The 22021-nt window shown below is 49.4% G+C and overlaps 2 protein-coding genes across 2 annotated transcripts in view; one reads left to right on the plus strand and one right to left on the minus strand.

Moving 5' to 3' along the window:
• LOC121276281 (atypical chemokine receptor 4-like) overlaps window positions 1–8802 on the plus strand; it is a 35426-nt gene extending 26624 nt beyond the window's left edge. The window contains exon 2 of the mRNA XM_041184522.1: window positions 6016–8802. Coding sequence (XP_041040456.1) covers window positions 6021–7103 — 1083 coding nt within the window. The 5' untranslated portion in view covers window positions 6016–6020 and the 3' untranslated portion in view covers window positions 7104–8802. The remainder of the gene's footprint in view (window positions 1–6015) is intronic.
• The window catches only part of acad11 (acyl-CoA dehydrogenase family, member 11), a 156044-nt gene that overhangs the window by 94581 nt on the left and 39442 nt on the right, over window positions 1–22021 (minus strand). Inside the window, 2 exon segments of the mRNA XM_041184521.1 lie at window positions 15783–15881; window positions 17071–17178. Coding sequence (XP_041040455.1) covers window positions 15783–15881; window positions 17071–17178 — 207 coding nt within the window.

A 22021-nucleotide genomic window follows, 5' to 3' on the forward strand; every position in this document is an offset into this window, starting at 1 on the left:
TGAATTGTGGGCGGAGCGCCCGCGCCAACCGAAATATCGTGCGAGTGCGCGATGACTGTCAGGACACGTGCCTGACATCATCACACGTCGTTTTATGCTCGGTCCGGTCCGGTCCGGTTGGGTCAGGCGCGCCCTCGCCCGACGAGCTATGAATTCTGGCCCATAGGTTCCACATGTATGTTCCAAGGCCCCGCTGGGATTTTCTGCTCGACCTCCCAGTCCACAGCGGAGTCGGGAAACAGTGTCGCTGCCTGGAGGCTGCCTCTTGGCAGCAGAGAGTGTGGGCCGGCCCTTCAGGCAGGCTTGGAGGCCCTCGCCATCTGCCAGGCTTCCCCCTGCAGCGACAGGCCGCCCTGTGGAGGAACTCTCCCCATCCTCCCCTCCCCCCCCCCCCACCCCCTCAACAATGGTGGCCCAGCTGCTGAGGGGACGTTTTTTTAAAAGGCAGAGAGAGAGAGAGAGAGAGAGGGTTGCTCCTTCAGTGATAGAGGGCCTCCTATTGGCCCTTTAGCTTTGAGAGTCCATCTGCTGTCCTTGATTGGACAGTGAACCCGCCCTCTGCCCACTAATTGGCCAATTCAGGGAAAATCACAGACTGATCCCCACGTGCTGCAACCTTCAGACCACCACTTGACCCTGGTGCCCTAGTGTTAGAGTCCTGAAGCCAGTGGTGGGGGGGGTGGGGGTGTGGAGCCTTAAAGATTCGAGCATCCTTTGTCCAAAGCCCTCAAGTCCACTGGCTTTTCGGATTTCAGATATTTTTGGTTTGCGGATACCACATATAAACTTAGATTACAATTGCCTAAGCCTAAGCTAGCTATAGCCTAAAGTAAACAAAATAGCCAGGAAAGTAAGATGTATCACTGAATAATAAGTACAAGGTATAATAAGTTTCTTTTTGACATGTTCACCACAAAAATCACAGGGAAACAGTGCAGACAAATAGCTAGACTTCCCACGCTAAAGGTCGATGAGGTTCGAAAAAATGTGCAGTCGCTGAATGTGTTTGGTTTTCAGATTTACGAATATAGGATACTCGACCCATACTCAAAAAGGATCATGTGTTTTGCTAGGAGCTCTTACTGTCAAAGTTTAGCTAAGTATTCGCCTCGACGCTTTTGTACTGGTGTAGAATGGCTCCCAAATTCTACTGTGCAACAGGTCATTGGACACTAAAGTTAATTGGATGGTTTCTGAAGCATTTTGAGGTGGGTCAGTATTTCCTTCCTTTCATTCAGTTTCCGCTGCAAGTTGCAATACCGTTGCAAGTTCTTGGTATTTTCACACATGCCACGCTCCAGTGAACTAACTCGCAAGCAAAGGGGAAGAAGAAGTTAGCTGATTTTCTGTTTCTGTCACCTCTTCTCGCCTTCTGACAACTATGCGCATTAATAGCAACAGTGAGGTTCATCTCAGGCTGACTTCACAACTGAGCGGTTGCCAAACCAGCTGAATGGAAATCGGTAGACCACTGGCTCCTCCAGCATTTGGCTGCCGGTTAGCTACAAACAGCACGTCTGTCGGAACTCTATGCTGCTCGGCATCGGGCACTCCAGTGACACCATCGAGGCTCTGGCTAAAAGCCCTCTGACAAAGCTGCGCACAAGTCTATGGCGCTGAGAGCACGCGTGCAAAACCTGCACAGGCCCCCTGCTTTAAAGTCACATGCGCATGTCGAGTTTCTCCATCACCCCCCAATGTATATCCCCAATATAAATCCGGAAGCCCCACTGGCGAGGTAGGCCAGGGCGCGCTGTTGAACCCTTCCCGACTTTATGGAACATAAAGGAGATGCCGGACATCCCCATGGTGAACCCTGGGTAGGATTTTGAACTGTGGGCTTCCGAACCCCACCATCCGGCTCAAAGTGGAGACCAGAAGCCTACACGGCACGGGGAACAGTTGCTCACCTGTGATTTTCCCCAAGTTGGCCAATTAGTGGCTGAGGCCAGGCTTACCCATCCAGTTAAGGGCGGTGGGTGGGCTGTGGAAGCTGGAGGGTCAACAGGAGGCGCTGCAGCTCAGGGTGTCATGGCAGCTGAGTGAGGGAAAGGGTTGGCCTCTAAGATAGAAGCATCCTCTCTCCAACCTTTTAAAATTTAAAATGAAGTCCCCAGCAGCTGAGCCATCATTTTCCAGGGTCGGGGTTGGGGGAGGGTGGGGGGTGGGGTGGGGGGGTGGGGGCAGTGGGGGTGGGGGTTGGGGGGTTGGGGGAGGTGTCTAAGCCTGTCTGATGCACTGGCCTTGCTGCCTCCAAGCAGCTGCCCTGCTCCCCAGCGCCTCCAGCATTAGGCTTTAATAGGCCCTTAATTAGGTGAATCGTCTACCCACCTTTAGTGGGTGGCTGGTCCTGCCGCCCTGCCCCATCCAAAATGGCCCACGCAAATTTTCACACTCGCCCGCCCTTCCCACCCACCCCCCCCCCCATCAGGGTCTAAACAGCTTGCAACAGGAAGCACGGCAAAGGGTGAAATCCTTCCTCCCTGATTTCCCTGTCACCTTCCGGAGGAAGCCGGGAACACTGCAGTCCTCATCGTAGAATCAGGGAATGACGCAGCACTGAGGGAGGCCATTCGGCCCATCTTGCCAACGCCAGCTCTTTGAAAGAGCTATCCAATCAGCTCCCACTTCACGGCTCACTCCCTGAAGCCCTTCGGGTGTTCATCCGATCGTCTTTCCCAGGTGTCTTGCTGAATCTGCTTCCACCACCCGCTCAGGCTGTGCATTCCAGTTCACAGCAACCCACCCACACTGTGTTAATGGTTTCCCAGCTGTGACGCTTGTTCTCTTCAGGTCAAGGGCACCACGAAGAGGTGCAAAGTTCATGTTTTGCTTGAGAGGATGTGAGTGAAAAATCAAAGCAAACAGAGTTAATAACCTGGCGATTTCATGAAGGGGAGGATTTTCCCCTGGTTAGCTGAGTGAGCGTGGCGAGCGGGCCTGGGACCAGCCACACTACAGTCTGCCACCGGCGATCAGGCCCCGACTGTGATTTCACGCCGGCTGGCCAGTTAAACGGGCAGCCAATGTGAAAGGCGCGCTGAAACGCTCAGGGGTGGGGTGGAGGCGGGGGGGGGGGGGGGGGGGGGTGGTACGGTGGGGGGGTGGGGTGGGGGCGGGGGGACGGGGGGGGCGCGGGAGAAGGGCGAGCGCAGAAGTCTGCGCCTGTGCAAAGGGGGCGTGCTCACAGGGAGCTCCCTGAGGGCACAGAGCTGCCTCCGGGAGCTGAAGATTCATAACTTTAAGAATAAAGATTTAAAAATCGAGGTAAACGCGTTCCCTGCCCACGTGACTCTGTTTAGGAACAGCGCGTCAGAATTGAGATTTGAACGTTTTTATTGTACTTTTAGTTAACATCGGAACAACCTCATCCTGCCCGTGGATGAGGTTTCCTCAAAAAATCCAAGCCGGAAGGTTGGACGGGCAGGGAAAAATTCCATTTAATGAATCAATTAACGGGCTTAAAACAGCCCTCTTGATTGACGGCGTGCGCCCGCCGACCGAAATAGCCCACGGGTGGGCGATGATGTGGCGCTGCTCACCCGACGAGAACAAAGTTCTGCTCACAAGGTAAATGAGCGCTCAATAATAGTGCCACATCTGACAACAGCTCCTGTTTCTGAATTATTCAGAGTCTCTCGACCTTTAAACAAGCCATTCATCAACTCACACAACATCAACGTGCAAATAAATTGCCTTCTCCTTCAAGACTTCAGAGAGAAGGTAACAATTCTTGAATTTGAAGCAGCTGGCTGATATGAACATCAGTGGTTAGTCTAAATGTTCTCGCCCCATCGTTCTGTAAAAAAACTGTGCGATTTGAGTGTGGTGGAGCTGGGTTAGAAAAGGGGATTTTGCATTCTGTATCATCAGTTACTAAACACTTAGGGAGTGTGTACAACTTAGAATGCACTGGTGTGAGATAAGCCACAGCGTTATTTGCATAGCACGTCATTTTTAATGTAGCTACGTGTCGGTTGTGTCAACTGGTGTTCCGTGGGTAGCACTCTTGCCACTGAGTCAGGTGGTTGTGGGTTTAAGTCCCACTCCAGAGGCTTTTGTACAAACTTCTGGCCGAGGCTCTGGTGCAGTACTGAGGGAGGGGTGCACTGTCAGAGCTGCTGCTCAGAGGAGATATTAAATTGAGGCTCCCGTGGCACTACTTTGAAGAGGAGCATGGGAATTATCCTCACTGTCCTGTCCATGTATCAGGAATCACATGGTCCAGCTTTGCTTTATTTATCCTTTCCCTTCCAACGATGATAAATATTCTCTCCAGTCCGCAAAGAAATTAATCACACAGGAAGGTAAAAAGTGTAAATATTACTTAATTTTTGTAGTACAACACATAACAATTTAGGGGTGGTTCATGCTTGGTTGCACTGGCTTTTATTGATGCTATTCACCTGCAGTTGGTGTAACCTGTTTCACTGGTAGATTTAGAAGAGGAAATATGGGAAGAGGCTCGAGATGAGCATAAACACCAGCATGGACTGGTTGGGCCGAATGGCCTGTTTCTGTGCCATATATTCCATGTAATCCTTAGATATCCTATGTTTGTAAACCCGCACAGAGGGTCGCAGAATCATGAGCATCAGTTGCATTCAGGAACACTTTGCGTTCCTGTGACCTTTTGCCCTAGGTGGGATACATGACGTGAGAAGCTAGCTCCGCTCAAAAATAACTGGTCAGCCCCCAGGATGAATTAGTCAACATTGGGTTCCACTAAGTGTTTGCTGGCAAGCCTACAATGAGGCTCTAAAAATTAAGTTGTTTTTTTTTTTGGTGGGGTGTAAGGTCACGAGTAGGCACCTTTTAAAAAACCTTTGGATGTAGTTTTTTTCTAATTTACTAAAAAAATTTGATCCACCCTGGTCCCTCTGGGGGCACCCTGCCAAACTGCCTCTGGGGGCATCTCAGGGGCCAACAGCTCACCAATAAGGAATCTATCACCACAGGACTGTTACAGCACAGGAGGCCATTCGGCCCACTGTGTCTGCACCGGCTCTCCAAAGGAACAACTCATTCAGTGACCTTCTCCCCGTAACGCTGCACATTCTTCCCTTTCAGATAACAGTCGAATTCCCTGTTGAAAGCTTCGAATGAACCTGCCTCCACCACACTCTCAGACAGTGCATTCCAGACCTTAACCACTCGCTGTGGCGAAAAGGTTTATCCTCACGTCGCTTTTGCTTCTTTTGCCAATTATTTTAAATCTGTTCCCTCTCTTTCTTGATCCTTCATGAGTGGGAACGGTTTCTCCCTATCTACTCTGTCCAGCCATATCACTTGAATGCTTCTATCAAATCTCCTCTCAGCCTCTTTCTCTAAGGAAAACAGTCCCAACTGCTCTAATCTATCTTCATACCTGCAGTTCCTCATCCTTGGAACCATTCTCGTGAATCTTTTCTGCACTCTCTCCAATGCACTGCGATCTATGATACCCCCCACCGCACCCCACCCCCCCCCACCCCCACCGCCCCCCCTCCTGTCTTTGGGCACAGGGATCGTTCCCTGTACCCAGTTGCCACCTTGTTTTAGGTAAAGCAGACCTAAAATGACATTCTAGAACAGTTGGTTTCATTGATAATGAAAATCATGTCATGACTGAACTGTACATATTTCAGTTTGACTAGGGGAGTGCTGCATCGTCAGAGGTGCTGTCTTTGTGAGGTAAACACAATCGACGTGGAAAGAAAAGACCCCATCAAACTATTTAAAAAGCCGGGTGTTTCCCCATTCCCCTGGCCAATATTCTTCTCTCAATAAAAATCAGCAAAAAAAAAAACAATTATCAGTCATCATTTGTGGAATCTTGCTGTGCAATGCTCTGTGCAAGATTAACTGGTGCGTTTGCTGCAGAACAATAACTGAGAGTGATTAATTGGTTCAGTGATGCTTTGGAATGTCCTGAATGTTTGATACATTGTCAGATAAATTAAATTTCTTTCCATCATTATCATCCATTTTACAAATGTGTCACTTGGATAACATGATTGGTCTTGTTTCTTTTAGGTACCATGAAGGCTGAGGAACTCTATTATGATGACCTGAATTACTCTGGCAATGGGACCTACCCCGACGACAGAAATTACAGCTTTGACTACGAAGATTATTACTTCATATGTGAGAAGGATAACGTCAGACAGTTTGCAAAGTATTTCCTCCCTCCATTCTACATAGCCACGCTGATCATCGGGCTTGCTGGGAATTCATTGGTGGTGGCCATTTATACCTATTACAAAAGGATCAAATCAAAAACAGACTTGTACATCTTGAATCTGGCCATTGCTGACTTGCTGCTTCTTGTCACTCTACCCTTCTGGGCAGTCTACACAATTCACGGCTGGGTGTTAGGGGTGGCCATGTGCAAACTCTGCTCGGCTTTCTTCGTCATGAACTTTAGTGCCAGCATGCTCTTCCTGGCCTGCATCAGTGTTGACCGATACTTTGCCATCTCCAAGGTGACGAGTCCACCTACCATTGGAAACAAGGACAAGCTGGCCTGCTTGTGTGTCTGGCTGGCAGCCATACTGCTGAGCATCCCCGATCTTATTTTCACTTCAGTGCTCAAGACGGAAATCAGGACTTTGTGCATCTCCCTCTTCCCCTTACACATGGTCCAGCCAGCTAAGGCAACCTTCCAGGTCTTTGAAATCCTCCTGGGGTTTGCAATCCCTTCCCTGGTGATGCTGTATTGTTACTCCGCAGTGGCCAGGGCCGTGTACAAAGCTCCGCATGGGAAGAAACGCGGTGCATTCAGGGTGCTCCTGGCCGTCGTGGGCGTCTTCTTCTTGACCCAGCTGCCGTACAACATTGTCCGGTTCTGCCACCTACTCGACATGGTGCACATGCTCATAAAGGACTGCGAGACCAGCAAAAGGATGGACATTGCCACCCAGGTGACAGAGAGCATCGCTCTATTCCACAGCTGCCTCAACCCCATCCTGTACGCCTTCATGGGAGCGTCGTTCAAAGGCTACATCCTGAAGGCAGTCAAGGAGCACAGCTACCACCGCAGGCATCAAAACCAGCCCATCGCTCTCGAGTGCTCCTTCACTTCCCGGTCCCAATCTGGACATACCAGCAGCTTCACCATCTAACAATCCGACTGCATCAAGGCTCTAGACACAAAATTTCCCAGAATTTCCACGGCTCTCCCACAGTAACTCCAGGGGAAACCCCCCCTCTCCATTTCTCATTGCCCTCCGTCCAGTCCATTCATTTTCATCATAGCCGGAGTGGGGACTATTGGCATTGTCTTGCTTCTTCTCTTCGAGCCTCCCTTACTCCATATCTCAATGCTATCCACCCATCCGATTTTTCTTCTTCCTCTTCTGTTTAGACCCTCAATTTCTCCTTGAGCTGTTGCCGGGACAAGGCTGTTGGGTCTTGGTTTCCAATGTCCATCCTTGGCTGTCTGTCTCTCTCTAACTGTACTCAAAAATCCTTTTGGTTCCTGAACGTCTACTCTTAATCTAATCCACACATCCCTCTTTCTGTCCATCCAGCTGATTCTAAGCATCCTCCACCATACCCACATTTCAAAGCTCCTCCCATCTTCTGAGTCCAACTCTCGCTTCCATCAGTACAACACTCCACACAGGGGACTGCACTAGACATTTTTCCAGCTTCATGTTCAAAAAGGTGTGTTCACTCACTGTGATTTAATGCTATGTTTCTTGACGAAATAAAGTTCTGTTGATTTCTTATATATTTCCCCTAACATTCACTCCCCTCTCTGAGCATCAGGGTTTTCTTTAAAACACAAAATATTATCTGTAATAACTTTACAAGTAACACAAGTGTCATGCAATAACCAAGAATAGTCTAACCACCTCCCTTGGACAATCAACAGCATTACCATCATCGAATTCCCCACCATTAACATCCTCGGGGTTACCATTGGCCAGGAACTTCACTGGACCGGCCACAGAAATACTGTGGCTACAAGAGCAGGTCAGAGGCTGGGAATTCTGCAGCGAGTAACTCACCAAAGCCTTTCCACCATCTACAAGGTGCACAGGAGTGTGATGGAATACTCCCCATTTGCCTGGATAAGCGCAGCTCCAACAACACTCAAGAACCTCAACACCATCTAATTAAAGGCAGTCTGCTTAATTGACACTTAAGCCAACACCTTAAACATTCCCTCCCTCCACCAACAATGCATGGTGGCAACAGTGTGTACCATCCACAAGATGCATGACAGCAACTCACCAAAGCTCCTTAGACAGTATCTTCCAAACCCACGACCTCTACCACCAAGAAGGACAAAAGCAGCAGATGCATGAGAATGCCATCACCTGCAAGTTCCCCTCCAAGCCACTCATCATCCTGACTTGGAAATATATCGCCGTTCCTTCACTGTCGCTGGGTCAAACTCCAGGAAGTCCCGTCCTAACAGCATTTGGAGTGTACCTACACCACATGGACTGCAGCGCTTCAAGAAGGCAGCTCACCACTACCTTCTCAAGGGCAACTAGGCATATTCAATAAATGTTGACCTCATCAGTGACACCCACATCCCATGAATGAATATAAATAACTTTACAAAGACTAACCTACACTATGTGCCAAGGATTTGTCTACATTTTATATAAGTATATTCTATTTCTGTATTGGTTCTCAGATATTTATTCTTTCTTTTTTGAAGTACCTGATTGTAATCTACCGAACAAAATTAGAAATTTACTCTGTCAAAATTAGCTTTCATGTTCATGGATTTCCTCAGTATTCAACAAAGATCAAACTATGCTTATATCTTACGAGACTGCAAAATTAAAGATATTTATGCATGTAGTCATTTGAAGAGCACGACTTTTGAATTGAAATGTAATGTGGGCATCCTGGGGGGGTGGAGGGGGGTTGGGGCGGTTTGGGGTGGGGGGGGGTGCGGAGGGGGGGGAGAGTGGGGGGTGTGGTTGGGGGGGGGTGGTGGGTGTGGGGGGGTCGTGGCAGGCAGGGGTTGTAAAATTGGGCACCATGGCAGTGGTAGTCTGCCCGCCACCTGCCCACCCCCTACTGCGTTTTTATCAGCAGCAGGGAAAGTGTCAGGTGGCCCCTTTGCCCATTGGTCAACAGAGACCCTTAAGTGGCCAATTAATTTGTTTTGACCCAGGGGAGGTCAACGTCCAGTGTCCAGCCCGTCAGGTGAAACCTGGCTATCTGGTGGGCGTGCGGGGTAATTGGTGGGGGCTGGAAGGGTGTGCCTCCTTTTTGGGCACCCTGTGCCAACTGGAGCCCCCCAACCACCCAAACCCCCAAAGGTAATTCTCCCCTCCACCCCAGGGATGGTTTCCCCTCCCACTAATGACCTGACGATCCTGGCCCCCACCCCCTCGCCGCTGCCTGCCAGTCTGGCTCCAGTGAGACCCCGGACTTACCTTTGAGTCCGGGCTCTACCAGCATTTCCTCTTCGGCACTGGCTGCACTGCCAAGGCAAGAGTGCTGCTGGCTCCCTGATTGGCCAGCAGCTCTCAGAGGCAGGGCTTCCTCTCCAATGGGGTCGGAAGGCCAACCTTCGAGCCAATTAAAAGGTCAGATGGTCATTAAATGGCTGCGGGTGAGCTGGCCAGACGAAGGCCTCATCCACTGACCTTTACTTCATTGGCTCATGATGTTCTTCACGAGATTACAACTTCTTTTTAAATGGTGTCTATATATTTCTCCGCTCCACTCCTGGGTACATTGTTCCTTGTTGGGGTTTTGGTTACAATTGGACCCACTGTTAGTCTTCCCTCAACTTCACATGGGAGTCCGGGTAGTGAGCATCGGGAAACTTTAGATTGTGGGAAGCTAAGCCTGATCCTTCCTTCAAAGCAAGTATGTGGTTTCAGCAGGACTCAATGGGTAAAGACCCCCCCGTCAATTATCCCCCCTTCCCCCTCCCCCAACCTTCCACGTCCCAGGACGCTGGAGCCAATTCCAACATTGCAAGCTTCTCTGACTGCAATCAATCACCTTAACACAGTCCAGGGCAGAAGCTTCCCCTGAGCCACAGGGGAGTTTCACAACAAGAGGATTCTAACTCAAAAATGATTATGATAAAACCAATTCACCGAACCAGCCCGACACATCTCCCTCCAGTTCAGCCAAGCGCACAGACAGGATACTGGGTGTCATGTCTTGAGCTGCTTCAGAGGCACCATCTGATGGACAGGTGGCAACGCAGACAAACAGCAGGAAATCCTGTTTCAAGTATTTCCCTTTGTTCAAAGCTGATCTTTGTAGCCCGCCACGATTCGTTAGCTCACATCAACACCCACCTCAGCCCCTTCGAGGAGGCGTTTCACGTTCCAGTAGCTTCCCATTTCAGCTCACTCCTCATTTTCAAGCCTGACCTCCATGTTCTCCAGCTCTCCCACTTCACCAGAAGCACACCTCCACCCTTTAAATTAAATTCATTTTACTGTCTTAATCACCCAACAACAACTTATATTTATGTAGCGCCTTTGACGCAACGAAACGTCCCAAGGTGCTTCAGGGGAGCACTCTAAAACAAAGTATGACACCGAGCCCACATCAGGTGATATTAGGTTAGGTGACCAAAAGCTTGGTCAAAATGGTTAGGTTTTAAGGAGCTTCTTAAAGGACGAAAGAGAAGTAGAGATGCGGAGAGGTTTGGGGAGGGAATTCGAGAGCTTGGGGCCTACGCAGCTGATGGCACAGCCACCAGCAGTTAAAACTGGGGTTGCTCAAGGGGACCAAATTAGCGGAGCGCAGATATCTTGGAAGGATGTGGGGTTGGAGGAGGTTACAGGGGTAAGAAGGGATTTGAAAATAAGGATGAGGATTTTAAAATCAAGACATTGCTTGACCGGGAGCCAGTATAGGTCAGTGAGCACAGGGGTGATAGGGGAGTGGGGCTTGGTGCGAGTTCAGACATAGGCAGCAGCGCTTGATCAATCAAATCAATCCCAGGTGATCTGTCTCATCATTCCACTCACGTTTGCTCGCTGGGTTTGTCTGCTTTTATATCCCAATCCCCTTTTGCTGATTTTATCAACATGACTGCCAGCTCAGACTAGTTTTCATTTTGGGATTGTCAGCGTCCAGAACGTTCATTGTCAGCTCTCTGCAGAGATGCTGACTGACCTACTGCGTCCCCTCAAGCGTCTTCTGTTTCTGCAGTCAAGGGCAGCAAGGGAGGGATGGTAACAAAAGAGGAAAATTTCACCGGAGGGCCTTGGGATGCAGGCCTGACAAAACTCTGCTGCCGAGTTGGGCAGTTTTATGTGGATGGGGTAGGGAAGTCAGGGCGTTCCACCAAACTTACTTTTAGATGAATTTGTGGGGAAGCTGCAGAAACACATGAGGGAGAAGGGGAATGGAAGGTTTCACTGATGTGGTCAGACGAAGAGGGGTGGAGGAGGCTTGTGTGGAGGATAGACCGGAGGGGTCAATGGTCTGCTTCTGTGCTGCACCCCTGTTTACATGATCCTATGTGACTCTCTATCCCACAGTTGCGTTACTGGCTCTCCATGCGGGTTTGTCTTCCATTCACATATAAAGCTCCCTCACGGCACTATGGGTGTGCCTTTGCCACATGGACTACAACAGTTCCACCACCTTCTCAAGGGCAATTAGGGATGGGCAAATGCCAGCAGCCCCCACATCCCATGAATAAATAAACCAAAAAAAACCACAGAGCTGGCTGAAATAACAAGACCCGAGGGGTTTACTTGCCCAGTTTTAACAGAAAAAGTAGGCATATTTATGCCAAGGTGTGCCACTTGACCAAGTGGTAGTGCTACAATCTCAGAGTGAGGAGGTCAAAGGTCAGTCCAGAGACTCCATCACAAACATGCCAGCGTGGATGGCTCAGGTTACTCCATTGCTTTTACCAGGCACACAGTGAGAAAGACTTTGCTTCAAATGCCAGTGTGCTTTGCTCAGCTCGCTACTCCTCCCTGGGTAAAGCGTGAGGAGTTACCCCCTAGGCTGCACGGACTATACATTGTTTGATAGGTTGGCAACAGAGGTCATGGCACACCTTGTCAAAAATTTAGAAAAGCTCAGGACAGAAGCCTGATGGTCAACAAATTTTAAGGATATAGAGTTACAGGGTGGTGCCTGGTTCCAAGTTTGGTAAATTCCAGCGATATCTAAACATTAAAAAAAACAAGAGAGGCTGAATTGGGGGTGGGGCAGGGAGGGGTGGAGGAAACAGGATAGTCAGGGATGTTTCCGGGTCCCAGCCTCATCCCTGGGGAGAAACTGTCACTCTTTTGGGCTTTGACCAAGGCATCCCTTAATTGGCAGGCAGTCTTTCAAAGCTGGAGGGCTAATCAGAGGCCGACCATCTTGAAAGGTTGCAGTAAAGGGTAAGTAATTGAGAGGACACCTCACAATGGAGGCAACCCTTTTTTTAAAAGTTAATTAGAAAACAGAAAAAGCAACCAGAGCCCCCTACTCTCGGGAGATGGGGGGAGACAGGGGAGCGGAACCACCTCTACAGGACGGCTTTTGACTACACTCTCCCTCAGAGAGGGCCCTGTAGGAACGAGAGCACTGGTATCCCAACCAGCCCCTGGATGTCCGCTTCCAGGCCCACTTCCGGAGGCTGACTGGAAAATCCCAGTCGGTCTGGTTTTAACTGTCCTTAACAAGGCTCTCAATCGGCCTAATTGGCTTCTCACCTCATGGGGATGGTCCTGAAGCTGCTAGGGCAAAAAGGGCCGACACTGGGCCCAGGGTCAGGTAACCAGAGCACCAGCTGGTATCTGCAGACCTAGTCTGCATCTGTTCCCAAACCTCAGCGAGGACCCAGAATCCTGCCCAAGGAATTTAACGTGAAGCAGGTCCTCTATGTTTCCTGAATTACTGCTTTCTATCCACCAAATCTAGCTTCAGAAACCTGCATTTACATGGTGCCTTTAACACGTAAAGCATCAAAGACACTTCATATTTTAATATGTTCAAGGAGCACCTTAATCCTCAATAAAGCAACATGTCTTACTTAAATACTGTCATTTTTTTCCAATGGATTCATGAAAAAATTAGGTTATACCATAAGGCTGGTGCACTATCCAGTCTAAACTGCCTCATGTTTTACATCCAATCATATCAGAGGAGTCATAGAATGGCACAGCACAAAAGGAGGCCATTCAACCCGTCTTGCCTGAGCTGCCCAATTAGTCCTCCTGCTCTTTCCCTGTGGCCCTGTAATTTTTCGTTCCCTTCCAGTGTTAATCCGATTCTCATACAGTTGCTGCAGTGTCAGGGAAGGACCCACATTGGTCACCAAGGCAGGAGTTGGATTCAGCTGCTCCTTCGCTGTCTGAAAAAAAAGTGATGCGTACGATGGCTTCAGGAGAGTGGAGGTACCAACAAATCAAGTGAAAAGAGAACATTTGATGTGGTCCTCCAAACCAGCGGGGGCTCTGATACTGCCTCAAGGTGCTGTCCTGGAAGTTGAGGTGAATTGCCTGGGGAATGGGACAGGTTCTAGGTGAACGGATGCGTGTTTGCTCAGTGCCATTAGGTTTTATATAGTCAGTCCGGTTATATAGGGATCAGGTTTCCGTGTATTATTTCCCAATGCAAAAAAAATTGTATTTTTTAAAAATTCATTCACGGGATGTGGGCGTCGCTGGCTGGTCCAGCATTTATTGCCCATCCCTAATTGCCCTTGAGAGGGTGGTGGTGAGCTCCCTTGTTGAACCGCTGCACTCCATGTGGGGTAGGTACACCCACAGCGCTGTTGGGGTAGGAGTTCCAGGATCTTGACCCAGCGACTGTGAAGGAACAGCGATATATTTCCAAGTCAGGATGGTGTGCGACTTGGAGGGGAACTTCCAGGTGGTGGTGTTCCCATCTAGCTGCTGCCCTTGTTTTTCTAGATGGTAGTGGTCGTGGCATCTCTTTTTGGTCGGCAGGGGTGGGGTCGCTGAAGTCAAGGGTAAAGGCGGGATGGCAAACGCATGGAGTTCCCTCCTAGTTATTAATGCTGCACAATCCAATCCTTAGCTTTAACCTGTCAATAATAGTAGATAATTAAACACTTCTTGTCTTCTTCATTTTTCGATAGAAAGTTGAGTGAATGAGGGAGACTCTCCATTTGAAACAAGCAAATGATTAGGCTCTTGACCTCTATAAACCATGGTCCGACAACTATAGTGACACAACTAACTGAAAGATGGAAACAATCACCATGGCAGCAATACTGGACACATGGAGCCCAAGTTAGCTTTAAATCGAGAGACAGTCCAAGGCAATAGATCTTTAACATACAAGCTGTCAGAAACGGCTCCTCCTTTCCAAATTTTACGCCTGGCTTGGAAACAGCTTCTGTGAAGGTTTGAAGAGAACTTGAAAAATAAATCAACAATGTTCTGGGGGAGCTGCCAGTCGGGGTAAATTGTCGCTGTTTTATTGCACAGCAAATGCCTGAATACAAAACAATGGCTGCCACCCTCTTGGAACAGGGCATCTGTTAGGCACAGGAGGGTGTAGTACCCTGGTCCAACGCCAGTGACTGAACACCGCACTAAATCAATGGTTGTTGCCAACTGTGCAGTTGGGGAATCCCTTCGCTGAGGCCCCACTGAGCCCCCACTGGCCTGGAGGACCACACCAAATGTTCCCTTTACACTTGATTTGTAGGTACCTCCACTCTCCTGAAGCCGTCATACACATCATTTTTTTTCAGGCAGCGAAGGGGAAGCTATTCCCTTTTAAATTTAGAGCCACATGTTAAGGCCCTGGACAGTTTGAACCTCCCTATGACAGTTATTTTTCTTTGCTGTGCATTGTTAAGGGTTGGTTTGATCCTGATGTTTTTTTAAATTTAGTCTTTCATGGGATGTGAACATCGTTCGCAAGGTCAGCATTTGTTTACAGCCTTTGAACTGAGGGGCTTACTAGGTCATTTCAGAGGGCAGTTAAGAGTCAACCACTTTGCTGTGGGTCTGGAGGCTATAGATAGGCCAGACCAGGTAAGGACAGCAGATTTCCTCCCCTAAAGGACATTAGTGAACCAGACGGGTTTTTACAACAATCAATGATAGTTTCATGGTCACCATCACTGAAACTTACTTTCAATTCCACAGGTTATTTTTTAATTTTAATTGGATGTAAATTCCACCAGCTGCTATGGTGAGATTTGAACCCATGTCCCCCAAATCATTAGCCTGGGACTCTGGATTACTAGCCCAGTGACATTACCACCATGTCTCCCTGTTAAATCTTATCATTTATGAAACACACTGGCTCTCAACACAATCTGCCACCTCCTCTATCCCAAATATCCGTGGGTTAACTCAGTTCACCGGCATTAAACATTTATCACGTCTTTAACCAAGGGCTTGGGAGGAGGCCATTCAGCCCATCGTATTTCTGCCAGCTCTTTCCAGGAGCTATCCTACATTAAACATGAGAAACTGTTGGGTTTTTGGGAAATGCCACATCAGTAAAGGTAACTGGTTTCAGGAAAAATTCCACACACAATCAAACAACTCTTCTCCATCAGCAACAGCCTGCCTGGGCTGGCTTTTAGTAAGAAGTCAGAACATGCAAACAGATATTCTTAGCAGCCAAAAGGACCATTAGCCACAGGACTGCTATCTGGGGGCAACTGGTATGAAAATAGCTGGCAGGCTAAATACCGTCCTCCAAAGCCTTAACCCATAGAATGATCAGAGCATTGGTGCCTCCACCATCAATGGCAGGATGAGGCTGCCATCACTTTGCTCCAGATTCTGTGTAGCCCTGACCAGTCAGACAGCAACCACCAGTGCTCCCAGCAGAAAACGTGCAATGTTCAGAACTGAGCTACTCACCACTGCTCCACCACTTCTTGCCAACAATCAGGTAGCTTTCTCCCTCCCGGCCTATGTTGCATTCGATGCTCGTTGCATCACTGGAAGCAATGTCTGGCTCTATGATGCACGTCAGTAAACAAAAATACAGTCAGAAGTTAAAAGGCCATCCTTTCCAAATGAACATCAGCCGTCAACAATAGAGGTGGAGGGGGTGGCCCCATCAACCAGGAGCCTCGGTTACTAGCTGCTCAAATCAGTCTGCACTCAGGATGTCTTGTGGCACAGGAGGTAGTGTCCCTGCCTCTGAGCTGGAACCTCTGGGTTCACGCCGCACCCCAGGGCTTAATGACCAAGGAAGGTGTGCTCATAACATGGTCGAATAGGTCAAGTGTTCAACCTATAAATCCTTCTTACACACTGATGGCAAGTGGTAAGAGTGGGAGAGATTCCTGGTCAGCCATGTAATGGAATGAAAGTTAGAGCCTCTACTTTCACAAAACATAGCTCTGGGCTACAACAGGCAAGTAAAAGCTACAGCAACTCAGGTTCCTTCATGGTGGGGGGGGCGGTGCTGACTGGCTCACTTCACCGGATGGTCAGTGTGGATCAGGTTGGTGCCAACAGCATCCCTGTTCTGGCTGGGGGTGGATTTGGGTTCTGCCTCCTTGCCCTACCTGAGGGTGGAGGTCATGGAGCTGTGGGTCAGTCCTACCTTCAGGCAGAGAGCTCAAGAAGTAGTTTTTTTCAGTGTAAAATGTTCCAATTGTTTGGCTGTGAGTGGCATCTGTCTCAATGCCAAAATTGGCATGGGTTGGCAAGACAGTCACCCTGTGGACCCTTGAAACCATCAGTTTTTGGTAAGCAGAGGTGATCTACCAATTGCATTTATATAACACCTTTGACATAGTAAAATGCTTCACAGTAGTGTTATCAAAAGGAAATCTGACACTGTGCCACATAAGGAAATATTAAGACAAAAGCTTGGTCAAAGATGGAGGTTTTAAGGAGCATCTTAATTTAAAAGAGAGAAGTGGAGAGGTTTAGGGAGGGAATTCCGAAACTTGGGGTCTCTGCAGCTGAAGGTATGGAGGGCAATGATGGAGCCATTGGAATTGGGGGAGGGGGGGGGGAGATGCTCAAGAGGCCAGATTTGAGGAGAGTAGATACCTCAGGGGTTGGAGAGCTGGTGGAGATTAGAGATAAGGACACGCAGGGGACCTATAGGGATTGGAAAACAAGGATGAGAGAATTTCAAAGTTGAACACAACAAAAATCCTAATGGACTAATACCAGCTGATCTATATACCAGTCATGCAGAAACAGGAGTGGATTTCCCCACAAAGCAGGGGCTCCAGCCATTTGTTCTTCTGTTCCTGTGTTCCGTACAAGTGTAGCTCCTCCATGTTCCCCGTGTCTATAAAACAAGTGAAGGTGGACATGGGGTCAGATGGGAAATTGCATGATTCTGCAGTCTGACTCTGCTGCTTCTGTTACAATGCTGTATTAAAATGAGCAGTTTGCACATCACCCTTATGCTAAGTGTTGGTGGGTGGGGAGTGGGGGAGGTGGGGGGTGGTTGGTTGTGGGGGGGTGGTCATGCAATTGTTCCCAGTGACAGTGACCTGGATGTGAAGTGGGGGTGTGGTGGTTTGGGGCTGGTGTACAGCATCAGCCAGGGCTCCTGCTCATGGCTGTTATCCAGTAACCCTTGAAGGGTCACGAGGACTCGAAACGTCAACTCTTTTCTTCTCCGCCGATGCTGCCAGACCTGCTGAGTTTTTCCAGGTAATTCTGTTTTTGTTTTGGATTTCCAGCATCCGCAGTTTTTTGTTTTTATCCAGTAACCCTTGTTGGAAGGCTGGAAGGTGCATGCGTTCGGTCTCGACAGAATTGGTCTCGACTGTGATGCCCCCCATGGTCAACCAACTACCACCACTGGACTCGCACATAATGAGCTGCCAGTTGGGTGAGATGCTCGGGATGGCTGGTGGTGACTGAGCCATACCCCCAGCACCATAACACCTTCAGAAGAGGGCAAGAACAGTTAAATGTTGAAAAAAATGGATGGCTTCATTCCTGGGAATGAAAGATCACTTATCCGCTTGTCCTGCGCTAACAGTCTACTCATCCCAGACAAATTACTCGTCATCTAAGTGCCATGCTGAGTGCACAGGTGCCCACGGTCTTCCCATCTTTCCAATCATAGCATCAGTGGATGACCTTGTTTTTGGAGTTCTGTTTAAGCCAGTCTAGCTGCTTCCTTCACTTTTGGCCTCTTGCTCTTCTTCCATTAATCTTTCTGGTGGTGATTAGGCTCCGACCCTTCTGCACAGATAACCTGTCCAAGGACTCCATTCTTCTGACCTTATTTAAAAGTTCTCTTGTTCTTCTGGCCTCATTCAGCGCTTCTTTAGTAGGATTTTTCTCCACCCAGCTTATCCTTAGGATCCTTCCAAAGCATCACTTTTCAAAGTTGTTGATTTTCTTTTCTTCCTCTTTCCCAATGCTCCAAGCCTCACATCCAGGATTCATTACTGACCAGACGTAACACTTCAGTACCCAGGTTCCCATTTCGAAACCCATGTGTACATTCCAGTAAGTCTACGTTTAATGTTGCCCTGTTATTCCACTTTAACATTGGTCAGTTAATGGGGCCTGTATTCCCGCGAGATTTGTTTAAAAGTCATTTCCCACCGGTCTGCCACTTGACCCAATTGGCGCCATTTTAGAGTAGCCTCTCCCTTTTCCTAACCCACTTGCTTGCTACTGACTCTCTGACTTGTGGCCTCCCTCTCTCCCTAAGCCTTTGACTTGTGGCCACTCCTGCTCCCTGACTCACCCTCTCGCCAATCCTTCCCCTTGCCATACCTCCCGCTTTCCAACCCTCCCGCTCGCTGCTTCCCTTCCCTGAACCTGAGTTCCCGTTCAAGATCCTGATCCAATCTGAAGCTGGGGCTCCAGGGTTGTGAAACTGTGAGTCCCGATGATGCAGATGTACTGAGCTGTGGCTGGGGATGTTATAAGCGATCTTTTTTTCCTAAATGCCCCCACTCCCTGTTTCCCTCTCCTGAACCCTCACTATGATTGAGGCCTCTGGACATGAGCGGCGAGAGACGTGAGGGCAAGGAAGGGCGAGAGGGTGAGTCAGGGAGTGGCAGAGTCGAAGGGTGGTTCGGGGCTGGTGTAGAGTTGGAGGGTCCGGTGACATTTATCACGAAGTCACCATCTCCCCTTTTTTCTCTGACAACAATAAGCTGAAGAACAGCATTAACAACAACTTGCACTTGTATAGCACCCTGCAACATATTAAAATTCACTTCACTGGAGCATTATCAAACAGAATTTGACACCAAGCGACCTAAAGAGAATTTAGAACAGAAGACCAAAAGTTTGGTCAAGGAGGCAGATTTTAAAGGAGGAGAGAGGTGCCGAGAGGGAGGAGAAGAAAGCTTAATAATTCAAAAAGGAAATAAAACATTGCAGGCTCCTCAGATCAGTGATGTCATCATCATGGCTGTCGAAGGGAAAAAAAAACAAAATGGAAGTTCTCCTTCCAGGTTGTGAATTTGATTTTCATCTATACATTAAAGTCAAAAGAAGCCAATGATAACCTATTTACACACACTATCACTGAAGGAACTCCTGGAACAGAAACACTCCCGATCATTCACCTCAGCCTCTCTGCAGTCTTTGACATGGTCACCATCGCTCTTCCACTCCCCACCTCACTCTTTGCTTGGTTCCATCTCTTGTTGGGCGGAATGTGGGACCATGTCTCTACCAGCGATTTCTCTCCCCAGCCCAGCACCATCACCTCAAGGATCCATCCTTACTTCCCCTCCTCTTCACCATCTACACGCTGCCCCTATGTGCTGTCGTTCCCGATCAGAGGGGCTGATATTCATTGCGGGGGAGGGTGGGGTGTTGGGGAGGGGGGGGTGGTGCGGGGGCGCCAGGTAAGGAAGAAAGGGAGAGCAAAGGGTGAAAACAGCCAAGCCCATGTCAGCAATGCAGAGATCCTGACGTTGCTCTTTGGCAGAAAGCCAAAACCAGGTGGATTTGGCCAGGGGTGGTGGCAGGAAGACAAGAGATCGAGGCATCCTGAGGGGTGAAGTGAGGGGGGAGGGTCAGGTTGATGGGGGAGGGAAAGAGAGAGAGAAAGAGAGAGAGGTCATCACAGGAGAGGGAAGACTGGATTGGGAGGGAAGGTCACCTGTGATCTCAGAATGGAGCGGACACTAACGGGTGCTTGATGGGGGAGATGGGAGGCCTGTGATTGGGGTGGGTCGGGGGGGCTGGGGGAAGAGAGAACAGAATCATCAGCAGGGGCTGAAGAATTCCTGGAGAGGTGGAGAGAGCACTTCTCTTCTTGACCCACAAAGAGTGCTGGAAAAGTCACTGGCCTTCTCGAGGCGCCAGCTTCCAACTTCCTTAACCTGCCGGGTATCTGGGCGGGAGCTGTTCAATTTACATCAGGCCCCCAGCTGCACCCTGGGAGCTAGAGTTAGATATGTGTGTTGCCACCACAAAACCCATCACTATAAAAATAGGCATGTGTGCCAAGTTGGGGATGCGTTCCCTGCTTTTTGTCCATTTTTAACCCCTCAGCAGTCTCCCTCCTATTGGGTGGAGTTTAATATTGAGGCAACAGTGCCAGGATCCTGACACCTTGGCTCGACCTCTTGACCAGCTCTCTACCTTTCCATTGTAACCATGCTGCCAAATTGCTTTTCTGAATCCCAGCGAACTGGGCGAACTGCAACTTACTCCAGCCGGGCATTAGGAAGGTCAAAGCCATCATCTTCAGGCTTCGTACTCTGGCTACTGATGCCACCCCCTTCCCTGGCAACTGAGGCCTCCTGTTCAATGACCACCTCCCCCCCAACCCCCACCCCAACCCCAGACTGAGCGTCACACCTGATATCTTCGCCAGAGAGGTGGCCTATTTCCATCTCTGTCTCATCGCTTACCTCCACCTATACCACTGCCTATAGTTACTGAGACTCTCTTAATCACCCCCACTCAATCACACCAATGCTTTCCTACCATTCCCCCAAAAACATTGGCTGATTCTAAACTCTGCTGCCCAATCCCAGCCAACTCTAAGGGCAGAACTTTATGTTCCACCATCAGTGAATTTGCAGCTGTTGAGGGGGTGGGGGGAGGGCTTGATGACCCGTAAAATTCCCTGGATAGCCTTCCCACCACCCTCCGGCCCACCCCAACCCTGTCCACAACTTCACGATGGGATGGGCGAGGCCTAGGTCCACCCTTGCCCTAGTTGAGGCCCTTAACTGGGCAATTAATGACCACCCACAATTTTGAGGCAGGCAGGAGGAGCTCAGGAGCAGAGGGGGGGTGGGGGTGTGGGGGAATTCCAGCAGGTCACTCTGCTCAGGCCTTGGGCTTGGGGGGAGGGCGTCTCCCTCAACAGCCTCCTTTCCAAATCGGGCTTGAGGTCTGCCCCCCGCGGCTGTTCCCCACTGCACCCCACCACCCCCTACCTTTGACCTCTGCATCAAGGCCCGCATCCCTCTTCCCTCATGACTCTCCTGGTCCTGGGGCTGAATCGGGCCCGACACAATGACGCGCGATGATGTCGGGCGTATGTCCTGATGTCATCGCAATATTTCCTTCAGCGGGCAAGCGCCGGACTCGGCTGTGCGCCCACCGAAATGTCAACGGTCTATTAAGGCCATTAGGAAAGTAATTACACTTGTTAACAGCGCTGCCCGTCCAACCTTAAGGTTGGGGGGCAGCCAAAAAGCCCAAGCAGCCTTTACGTTTTTCAGGAAACCTATCCACGGGCGGGATGTGGTTACCTGAAGTTTTTATAAAATCAATGAATTAATTTTCCCACCTATGCAAACACGTCCCAACTCATCTGACACTGTCACACGAGGGGACGTGTTTAAATTAATTTTTACATCATTTATTAAAATGTTTTGTTCTCTATTCAATCTCCCCGAGGCAGCTCCGTGCCTCAGGGACACTGCTGTGCTCTTCTTCACGCATGCGTGAGAAAGCGCACTCCCCAACTCTCCCTCCTACGCACCCGCATAAAATGGCAGCTCGCAGCCAATCGCGGGCCGCGATCAGCTCCGCCTCCACCCCCGACTGCTCCCACCAAGCTCGCCCGCCACAGGAAAAATCCTGGCCCTGGACTCGGGGGACTGAGAATCTGGGGACTGTCTGTAATGCCAGTCCTGGCCACTGCTGCCAGTGGCGCTGCTGGGGCTACAGAGCTGGCAGCCAAT

Source organism: Carcharodon carcharias, chromosome 3, assembly GCF_017639515.1.
Source record: "Carcharodon carcharias isolate sCarCar2 chromosome 3, sCarCar2.pri, whole genome shotgun sequence".
Lineage (NCBI taxonomy): Eukaryota > Metazoa > Chordata > Chondrichthyes > Lamniformes > Lamnidae > Carcharodon > Carcharodon carcharias.